This window comes from Ylistrum balloti, unplaced genomic scaffold (genome assembly GCF_031769215.1).
Source record: "Ylistrum balloti isolate Yb309-2 unplaced genomic scaffold, AGI_CSIRO_Ybal_v1 Utg370060, whole genome shotgun sequence".
NCBI classification, from domain to species: Eukaryota; Metazoa; Mollusca; class Bivalvia; order Pectinida; family Pectinidae; genus Ylistrum; species Ylistrum balloti.
In genome coordinates, this window is record NW_026782108.1 from 222,071 (window position 1) to 234,084 (window position 12,014).

At 35.6% G+C, this 12,014-nt stretch overlaps 1 protein-coding gene across 1 annotated transcript; it reads left to right on the forward strand.

The window, feature by feature from the left end:
* The first annotated feature begins 101 nt into the window (after positions 1-101).
* On the forward strand, positions 102-11,410 carry LOC132549504 (zinc finger protein 91-like). The gene is made up of 4 exons (XM_060213443.1): positions 102-164; positions 2,227-2,377; positions 3,102-3,152; positions 3,968-11,410. The coding sequence occupies exons 1-4, from the start codon at positions 102-104 to the stop codon at positions 7,858-7,860; spliced, it is 4,158 nt and encodes a 1,385-aa protein (XP_060069426.1). The 3' UTR covers positions 7,861-11,410.
* The last annotated feature ends 604 nt before the right edge of the window (positions 11,411-12,014 follow it).

Below are 12,014 nucleotides of genomic sequence, written 5' to 3' on the forward strand. Positions count from 1 at the left end.
TATGCATTAGTTCATCAATTGCTGTTAAAAATGCTTTCAGTTTTATATAAATTGTTAGATCATTAATATCTCCTGTTTTACCTTTGTAGCGATGAGACAAGATGGAGGCAGATTGCAATCGTGTGAATTTGTCAGAAGACATCCAAGAAACCATTGGACAAATCGTAAGGCTAAGATTATTACAAGTAAAATAAAAAATAACACTGATAGTTTATCAAATGACTACGTATATATCATGAATTAAAATAGGCAAATTTTACTCCCAGAAAGGGGCAGCATTCCCCGAGGGATGATTTCCCATCAGAATATAAACAAATTCTCCATAAAAAAACAAAATACAAACATGGAAAATTTCCCCTAAAGAGAAATTATTTTAACAGCTTTGAATCATAACATCATGAAAAAGAATCTGACCTGTCATATTTCATTTATGTAATCTTCAGGTATGTCACATATTTTTACCCTATCTCTTGTTTGAATTCTAACCATTTTTCAAAATTGACCAAAAAATTCCATTTTTCCACAATTGGTAGTGTTTCCAATCTAAATTCTAAATTAACTCATGCAGCAAAAACATCCATTTTAGACTATATTTTAAACTAGGAGAAAGTTGGTATTGGCACTAAAACAAATCTACAACTTCTACATAGGCACAGGGTATGAATTTTATTGAAAAGCAGGAGATCATTTGTTCAGATAGATGCTTTACTACAATTTGATAATTTAATTATCTCCCTTTTTGTAGTATTGTAAATTTTCCCAGTAAAATTTGAAGCTTGGGTGATCTCTAGCCTGGGTATTAAGCATACCCTGAAGCAAAATCTACCAGGTACTTTGTATTAAAATGAAAACCAATTTCAGACACTTTTTATCATACTGTAGCTAATAATGATACATTTCAGCAGGTTTTAAAATGAAAACGTGAAGACAAAATTGAAATTTCCTTACATTATTTGTAACATTACTGTCCATATGATGACATCACAATCAATCTGTGATTGGCACAGCCAATGAAAAGCCCTCTGGTGTATATAAGTCCAAAGAATGTCTTTGTTTCCTGTTTATGAACTGCCACTTTTTTTAAGCTACACTGCATATTTTTCATTTTTCAGCATTTTGACAAAATGCCTAGCAGCTCTTATACACGATGAAAATTCACTGCTAACACGTGACATATACAGCTGGTTATTAGCCAGACAAATGTCAAACATCTATCTGGAAAGATAGTGGCCACCATACCCTCATCAGTTTTGGTGGTAAAATTTATAAAATGTAAAAACTTGTCTTTAAAAACATCATGATATTTCACAAAAAGCAAATGTGAGATCAGTTATTCTAGACAAATATGCATCTCTCCTGAATGTGATAACCTGCCGATCGCTCTGACAGATATCAACATCTATCTGTTTGTTTTTATTTGTTATTTTCAGTAAATACTTCCCGCAAACAATTTTAAGGGTGGGCATATACAAATCACTGTTCAGAATCTGTCCAGAATCTTAAAATTGCAACTCCTACACTGTTGAATGGAATTTTATTGACATTCAGCTCTTGATAGAACAGGAAAGATTTTTAAAAATCAGACGGTGTCACAGATTGCAATATTCAAGAGGATAAATAACCGATAATACACATGTGACACTTCTTACAGGTGTGTATTAACTGTTCCCTTATCAATATGTGTATAATACTTCAGAAGTTAGTATCAGAAGCAAGTAGACATTATTTAATACATAAAATCCCTACCTACCACCCAATTTTTTCCAGGCAGAAACAGGAAACAAATATTTTTTTCTTTGGCCCTTCACTAGTGACAGGCAAACACAAAAAAAATTACATGGATTTGATGGATAACAGACAGATAAGTAATAAAACAAACCCCATTTTTTATAGCCACTTGTGTCTGTATATAGTAGGACATGTAGTAATATTTTTCTAGATTTTTTCCCCCTTGAATGATCTTTTTTGGGAAGAAATACACTAAGCAAGGGGACATTGCACTTTTTTAGCTATAAATCTGGTCAAATATAATGTTGAAATAGATTAAGCATTGATTTTCTGGAATAAGCCATTTTTTTGGCTGAAAATGAGGTCAAATATATTACTGGAATAGATTAAGCATTTAGTTTCTGGAATAAGCCATTATTTTGGCTGTAAATGAGGTGAAAATATATTACTGGAATAGATTACGCATTGCTTTTCTGAACATGCCATTTATCATTTCAGTGTCAAAAGCTGGAGAGTAGCGGTGAGGACTGTCTTTTTCTACGAGTGGCGAATCGTGGAACAACTTTCTCTAATCTCGGGACAAAGAATGCGTTATTGTTTGTTCAGAACCAGCCAAAACTTACTCAGGAATTCAGGAAGTTTTGTGCAGGTCAGTATCACAGCCAATTATCTGTTTGCAGTAAATCTATACCTACCATGCAATGCGTCCACACCTGATAAAAAGCCTATCTATTGTTCTTTAATGTATAGAGGTTAGATATAGGTATGTATGTATTTTGTGATATTGCTGGCTGTCTCTACCAAAAACACATGATGAATTATTAATATACTTTTCTCTGTATTTCATAGTTATTCAATGAAATAAATTTTGACATGAATTAAACATATTTAGTGTTTTGAAGAAGATTTGAAACTGGCTGTTGGATTTAAATTGATTAATGAATATTATTTGTTTCACTATCATTCTATACATACTTTATGATATAGCTAGTTGATAGTTTAATGACAGGCTACTCTTTCATCATGCAGCTTTGAAAGAAAATGGTACACTACTTACCATGAAAAATACCCACTCATAAGTTAGACTGATTTCTTACTCAGTGTCTCAATATAATCTGCAAAATTTGTGAGTTATCTCCCTTCATAAATTTCAGTGTTTAAAATGTCAGTGATGTTTCAGCACAGTTTAAGCATAGCATATGTATTTTTATACAGAATCGTTATATTGAAATACATTGGTTGTATCATCACACATTTAGTTGTCTACTTAAAAATTTCCTTTTTTCATCTTAAATTAGGAAAGTACTTTAAATATGTTTCACCAGTTCTGAGTCTCTAATAATCACTAACTTCATGCCTGTTTTAATTTCTAGAAATCTATTCCTCTCCTGACGTGTTGCTAAAGAAAGAAGGAGATTCAGAGGGTAAGCCAGGTCAGATAGAATAGCTTCCACTTTTTACATTAACTTGTAAGGACACAAAATATCAGCTGAAAAGATTTATGGCTCTATAGGATTTCTTTAATTTAAGATACAGGGATTATTTCACTGGTCATTCCTTACTTTTGATGGCTGGTAAAAAAAATAGAGAAATATTAAAACTAGATGTAACTCATTCTATGAATAAAACTTAATTAGACTTATTAGAAGTTGATGACAGCTTGATGGGGCCAAAAAGGGTCAAATTGCCTCATATTTCAAAAATCTTTTTTTCAACATCCAAAAAAAATGTGGTAAAATTTTCATGGATGGAAGGGTATTCAGATGCTTTACCAAAATTGTGAATTCCATGATCTCAGGTCACTGAAGTTTATATAGGGAAATTGGATTAAGTTGTTTATTTTTCAGTGAAAATAACTTGAAAGAATGATTAATATAGGATGACATTTTGATGGCATGCATATACTGACACTGCACCATCCCTTAAGGCCTTAAAACACATCACTTAAGTCTTATCATCATCAATGTCGCTATTTTTTTTCGTGACTTGAAACCTGAATACCCTCTAAACTTTATCTTCAATATTATTTACCTCAGCTGACCGTCAATGCCACTAGGCCTATTGTTGTAATTTACTGATTTCATTGCTACTATTAATCTACAAAATTAAGTGCCAACAAGGGAAAACTTTTCTTGAAGAATCACAAAATTTAAGTCCCATGAAAATATTTTACTTTGCAGTATGTTCTTTTTTTTTTTCCTCGGTATGTTTCTTTATCTTGATGAATTTTTTGCTGTAGAGGATGCTTCCTTAAGATTGAAAATTCCACTGAAAGCCAGAATCCAGACAGGTCCTGACAGAGAGCATGATGGACTTACAGACAAAATGATCACCAGGACACAACAAACGAGATCCTTAACTAACAAACCTTGTGATGGAATAGCAAACACAAGAGACAGAAGAAAAAGTAAAACTGCCCCTGTCAGAGATAGGACAAGAAGTGACAGAACAAATAAAGGGAAAAATACAACCAGGGACATCAAATCAAAAACCACAAAGAGAAAAGCAGAGATCAACAGTAAAAATGGAAAATCTGAGTCGTGTACTGCTGGTAAAAATAGCACCGCTGTCGATGGTGGTGAAGTAAATGTGACTGTGTGTACTTCAGATCAGGAGGAGAGTAATGAAGTGCGGACAAGACCAAAACGTAAAATGTTTACACCTAGCAAACTAAAATTGTATGAAACAAGCTTCAAGAAAGGTAGTGAAAATTCTTGGGGTGTTGACAAAGAGAAATCGGAGAAACAAAATGTTGCTCAAAATAAATGCAGTTTGTCGGTGGAGGAAAGCAAGCATTGTAACAGTCAGGGAAAGGTCAATCTTACTGATAACAAAAAACAGCTTGATACACCATCTGATGTTAATTTGAATTGTGTTTCAACATTTCGCAAAAACAGAAAAAAATCCAAGGTTGATGAAAAAGGATCTTCGTACGATGAAGATAGTGATGTGATTGATGAAGATGAAATTGAGGAATATGATGATAATGACAAAGATTACGTTGCAGAAAAGGATGAATCTTTTTCAAATAAATTGCCTTCAAGCAAGAACTCATCTGGTAACAAAAAAAATAGGAACACTTTGAAGGAAAAGACCAGGTACACCTGTAAGAAGTGTGATGTAGTCTTTGCGTATCAAGGTACCCTTAATCGACATCTTAAAAATGATGTGTGTTCAGCGATAGTTACACGACAAGAAGCAAAAAAAGCCAAGTTTTTAAACCAGTCTGAGGAAAGTCTGAAGAGGCAACTGAATGACACCATCTGCAATAAAAGTGTTAAAAAGTTAAAAGGACCTGAAGCTTCTAAACCAGGTGCTGGTGATAATAGTAAGGATGAAAATTCAAAGTTGCCTGAAGGTATGCATTCTGCACGGTTCAAAAGGCTTGCGAAGTGTGGTGTGTGTGGCGCCTACATCCTTCAGAGGGGCATGAATAAGCATCTCTCGAGTAAAGCTTGTAAGGCTAGAGCCGAGAAAAAACGTAGAGTGGTCAAGTGGTCAAGTGGTGAGAAATGTAGTGAAAACTCGGATCTGTCACCCGAACAGACTTCCACAAAAACTGGTTCAGATGAATTAAGTCCATTGTCATCAACAGCAGAAAGAAAGGACGATACCACAGGTGAAAATTCAACTTATGAGGTTGGGATATTGAATATAAAAATTGAAAAAGAGGACACTGAAAACAATGTTTCAGATATCAACGACTGTACATCAGTGATCACTAACAATAGACATACTAAAACCGGAGTTCCGTGCAGTACCTGTAACTTTGTCTTCTCCAGTAAAGAAACTCTAAAACGCCACAAGACGAAAGGATTCTGTCCTGGTATAAAGCTAGAAGTGAAAACTAGTATTTCAGATGGACAAGAGAAATTTACTTGTGAGGAGTGTGACAAAACATTTTTGTCATCTTTTGCATTCCTTCGTCATCGTCACCGCCACACTACCTCCCGCTCCTCAGGGTTTACATGCACTGTCTGTGAGACTGAATTCCTGTATGACTGGGAACGTGTGAGTCACATGGTGCGATTTCACAAATTAAAGGGACCCATCGACTGTTTTGTTTGTCTTCATAGCTTTCAGAATTATAAAGAATATCGCACTCACAAGCGCTACTGCATGACAACATCGAAATGTGAAGGGGAGACAACTTCTAAAAAACAGGAAACATCAGGCAATAAAGAAAATGTATTTGAGGCAAATAATGACAATAATTCTGAAACACACAACAGTGCACAGGATAATAGAGTAGGTGTTGTTGATAAAGGGGAGATAAATCCTACCAGTGTGGCTGTTAGTAACTTGGAAAGTGAACAAGAGATACCACCAGGTAACGTTAGGGTTAAATTGAGTTGTGGTTCAATTATTTCTGTGAAGGATTCCATGATCAAAAGTAGTTTTGTGGCAGATAATGAGAAATCTGCAAATACTGATAATAATGATGCTGAAACTTTGTCTCGTACAACCAGTCCTGATAAAGAAGATTCTCAAGGGGAGATGCAAGCATCTTCAGTAAAGTGTGAAACTTCCCAAGGAGATAAAAGCATTGTTGAAGGAGGTGTGTCAGCAACAAAGTCTTTAACAGTAGATAGTGTACCTGTGACATCAGATGTTGACGCAACCAGTATCATATGTACACGATGTCAAAAGGATGTTCGAGGATTGTTCACTAAAGATGCTGGAAAACATATTTGTAAATTTTGCCGAAGAAGCTATGTCAGTGACTTTCAGTTGACAAAGCATATGTCCACTCACACAGCCTCAAAATTCTACAGTTGTCATCACTGTAGCAAATGTTTTTTAGAGACACGGTACTTACAGCGCCACCTGCTGGACACTCATCGTGAACGTTACAGCATTTGTCGCTTTTGTTGTGCACTGTTTAGCACACGGAAGGGACTCACGCAACATCTGAAGGAAAAACACCCGAACCAGGGCGAGACCAGGTGTCGTGTTTGTTCTCAAGATTTTCCGGACCAGATCTCGTGCATGGAACACGAGGATAAACATGCAAGGGAAAGAACCAGACAGTATGTGTGTGATATATGTGGGAAAATGTTAAATAGCAAACATTCTCTGTCACTTCACCTAGCTTGGCACAAGGACTTGCGACCATATGTCTGTGAGGTTTGTAATAAGGGATTCCGCACAAAAATGAATCTGCTCGGACACGCGCCAGTACACAGCGGGGTGAAAGCGCACCAGTGTGAGATTTGTGGGCAATGCTTCACTTTAAAGGAGACACTTCGTCGTCACAAGAGAATTCATAATAAGGATAAGAGGTACCAGTGTAAAATATGTGGTCACAAGTTCCGCAGCACCGACGGCCTGAACAGTCACATGGTCAGTAGTCATTTAACAGCACAGGATATCAGCAGCCTCAAGTTCAAAGTACGGCAGTGTGATTTGTGCAACAAGCTCTGCAGTTCGAAGCAGACGTACGAGCGTCACATGACTACACATACGGGGGAACGTCCATTTCACTGTAAATATTGTCCTAGAAGTTACAGCCTTAACACGCTCCTGCTTCGACATGTGCGCACTGTCCACCAGCGTGCGGATGTTCACACCTGTCTTCTCTGTCATTGTCAGATCTCTTCACGAAGCAAGTGGAGGCGACATCTGCGCACAAGAAAACACAAAGATCGTTGTGAGGAACAGGGATTAACTGATCCAGGGGAGGATGGAATGGTGGAAGGTATTCACTACACCGTTAGTGGAGAGAAAGATATAAACACTGGTGATGTAGAATTAGATAACAATGTAGAGGAGACACAAGAGATACAGAATGAAGACTATATACAAAACCTCCCAGAGGAAGTGGATGAATCTGGGTATATTCAACAGATAACAGAGGAGGTTCATGACTCTGGGTTTATACATCAAATCACAGGCGAAGTTCAGAATTCTGAATACATCCAACAGATCACTGAGGTGGTTCAGGACTCGAACATTACCCACGATGAGAACTACATAGAGCAGATCACACAGGAAGTGGAGACTGTTTCTAGGGGACAAACTACTGTCATGCAGATTGTGTACGATGACCAAAGTGAGTCACAAACGGCTGTGAATAGTATTGTTGAGGGACGGACTTTGCAGAATGTAGTGTATTTAAAAGTGGTTTCCTAGAGAGTCATAACTTGAACAATAGCCAATGTTGTACAGTGGAACCTTGTTATTTCGAACTTGGATAAATCAAAGACCCTGTTAATTCAAAGCATTTTGTCTTTCCCTGCTGAACTTTACACAAAATATTTAAACATTCTTAATTTAATACTCTGTTTTCCAATGATCTCGCTGAGTTTCAGATAACAAGGTTCGACTGTGTATTGTGATGTGTTGTCAATAGTTTATTCAGTAAAAGCATTGGCCTGCTTGAGCTGAATATCACAGTTATATAGTTCCATGCTCCCTACATGTGGTTTTGTTTCTCAGGAAGTGACACTCCACCCTTATTGCTCTGGATGGCATGTGATGTGCCTTCTGTATGTTGTTTATTGAGTTAGCCACCAGCTACTGTAAAAAGATCTCGCTGAAAATAACCCGACTGTTCTTGGGGCAATAAACCCAACAAACAAGAGGAGTTAGTTCTGGTATGCATGTGTATACTTAAGAGTTATATTTAGCTGTTGAAGGTAAAAAATGTTGAGAAATTTCACTGGATTTTCATGTTTTATATAACACTTATTAGGCAACTGATATCATACACATTATTGTGTATGTGAGATATCTGACTCCTGTGGAGATTTTCTAAATATTCCCTCTGTGAAATTGATAATTACCTATTGGAATGGTATGAAAACAACTAGAAAACATATTTCAAAGTGTTACATTGACATGTTTTTATAGCTAATTTCTCTTAAAAACTACAAATCAATAACACCATGATAAACCTGGTGTATCATACAAAATATCTGATGGAATCATTGTGATGTGTTCAGAATATTTTTGATTGACAAGGAAAAACAAACTGGAAACATGACACATACAGAGACAGTGAGACAAACCTGACTAATCAGTGACGTGTTCCTCTTTATACCTAAATATAACCTTGTTTATCTGGCGTCATGTCTTATCCAAGTAATTGTTTCACGTTATCAAATTAGATGAAAAAGTCCACTGCAAAACAAAGGCATATTTCATTTGCCATACATCTTTACTGAACCCTATAATTTGCATTAGTGTTATAAAGATATTTAAACAACATTCAAGTAAAGATTCTGCATGTTTTGTTTAAGTTAAAGAGTGCAGGTATCACACCGAACACATTATAGTCAAAGATTTGTTTTATAAAGATTAAAGGTATGACACCTAGATATTCCACATAAGATTTATGTTCTAGTTAAGGGTATCTGGTGCCTGTGACATTCTTTGATGTGTGTTCTAGTTAAGGGTATATGGTGCCTGTGACATTCTTCGATGTGTGTTCTAGTTAAGGGTATATGGTGACTGTGACGTTCTACGATGTGTGCTCTAGTTAAGGGTATATGGTGCCTATAACATTCTACTGGATTTGTGTTCTAGTTAAGGGTATATGGTTCCTGTGACATTCTGCGGATGTGTGTTCTAGTTAAGGGTATATGGTTCCTGTGACATTCTACGGATGTGTGCTCTAGTTAAGGGTATATGGTGCCTGTGACATTCTACGGATGTGTGTTCTAGTTAAGGGTATATGGTGCCTGTGACATTCTACGGATTTGTGTTCTAGTTAAGGGTATATGGTTCCTGTGACATTCTACGGATGTGTGTTCTAGTTAAGGGTATATGGTGCCTGTGACATTCTACGGATGTGTGTTCTAGTTAAGGGTATATGGTGTCTGTGACATTCTATGGATGTGTGTTCTAGTTAAGTGTATATGGTGCCTGTGACATTCTACGGATGTGTGCTCTAGTTAAGGGTATATGGTGCCTGTGACATTCTACGGATGTGTGTTCTAGTTAAGGGTATATGGTGCCTGTGACATTCTACGGATTTGTGTTCTAGTAAAGGGTATATGGTTCCTGTGATATTCTACGGATTTGTGTTCTAGTTAAGGGTATATGGTGCCTGTGACATTCTACGGATTTGTGTTCTAGTTAAGGGAATATGGTATCTATAACATTCTACCTACATGCATGAAGTTTGTTCGGATCAAAGGAGGATATATGCTACTTTTTACATTCTGTTGTACCAAAACAGCACAAAGTCGTTGTGATTCGTATTTTAGTGAAGTGTACCTTAGAAATCACATGAGTTATTATAGTGTGGTTTCAGAAATACTGATGTCCTGTATGTGTGTCCACAAATTCAGTTCTTTGCTGATTTTAGTATTTATTTACCATGCAGTTTAGTCAAGAAGTTCAGTTCACAGGTTAAAACTTAAGGTCCAAATTCAAAGTCATTCGGTTCAAACATCAATGTCAACTTTTGATATTTGTCAGTGACAACATTTTTTTGAACATTATAAAACAAAGTCAACAAAACACAGATAAAAGTTGAAGATTATAGGTCATAGGTCAAAGTTAAATTTTGTGTCATTTCTTTTGACACTAACATTTTGAATTGAAGTTGTCAGAACTAAACAAGATGTCCACCTGAACAAAGTTCAAGGTCACTTGGTTAACATCAAATTGGGCAGTTTTTTTCTAATGTTCGTTTTGATATGATATGAAGAAGAAAATCAAGTCTAAGTTAAGCAACAATTTGATTGACCAAAAGTAAAGGTCAAAGGTCAAGGCCAACAGGTAAAAAATCAGGGTTAAATTTTAAATCCTTTTCCAGATGATATTTTATTGGGAAAGTACCAATCAGTGCAGGACAGAATTAAACAAGGAGTCAACCTGATGAAAGGTCAAGGTCAACAGGTCAAAGATCAGGGTCAAATTTCATATCTTTTTAGCAACGAACATTTGGTTCAACTGATCGTGTGGGCTTTGCTTCATTGGATTGTTTGTGAAGCCCAAATGTCAATCTCAGCAGTATGGGCAGGTGGCTTCCTGATAATTACGGGGATACATATCCACAGGATGGGGCCCTTGTTAACCTGTATTACTGTTCTAGTTAGTGCTAAAGTTAAGGTTGTATGGTATACCTTACACATCATGACAATCATCTGTGGTAGAGTTAAGGGTATATGTTCAGGACACTTAACTTACAAAGTGATAAAGAATGCTCTGTGTATTTAATATCACCTTAAACTTAGTTATAAACATTATACATGTTTTTAGTATTTTATAATTGTAGAATTTCTCCATGTGATTTTAGAATATTCTGAATCTTACTAACTGTCAGTTATAATTGAAGAGGATTTCTTTTTTTTTTAAATTTCGTTGGTACTTTTAATCCACCAATTTATATGTTCACGAAGTGTTAACTGAGTAGGAGCAGCTTTACAGAAAAGTAAGTTTTTTATTTTATTTTTGAAAAACCACGGAAATTGAAGCTCACAAAAATGTATGATTTTATAGTAGCCTATAACCTATACTACTTACACAAGTATAAACATGATGGGATCAAAGAATAGCAAACCAGAGTGTAAATCAAGGAAAACATAAAGTACAGCAAAATAAAAGAATTACAAACGGGATAAATCTGCATTAGGATATTATTTCAATTGTTTTGTTAAATGTTTAAATCTTTATTTCTGTTATACAGGTTATATATCACTCTGTACGTGACAAGTACATTGTAGGTGTTATTGAGTTGAATAAAATTAATATGGTCATATTTTTGTTTGGTGTTTGTGATAAGTTTTGATACAGTTACAGTCAGGTAAATTGTACTTTAGAATTACAAAATAATTATAGATATCATACAGTGAAGCCTTGATATGTGATTACAATTATAGATATCATACAGTGAAGCCGTGATATGTGAATACAATTATAGATATCATACAGTGAAGCCGTGATATGTGAATATAATTATAGATATCATACAGTGAAGCCGTGATATGTGAATACAATTATAGATATCATACAGTGAAGCCGTGATATGTGAATACAATTATAGATATCATACAGTGAAGCCGTGATATGTGATTACAATTATAGATATCATACAGTGAAGCCGTGATATGTGAATACAATTATAGATATCATACAGTGAAGCCGTGATATGTGAATACAATTATAGATATCATACAGTGAAGCAGTGATATGTGATTACAATTATAGATATCATACAGTGAAGCCGTGATATGTGATTACAATTATAGATATCATACAGTGAAGCCGTGATATGTGATTACAATTATAGATATCATACAGTGAAGCCGTGATATGTGAATACAATTATAGATATC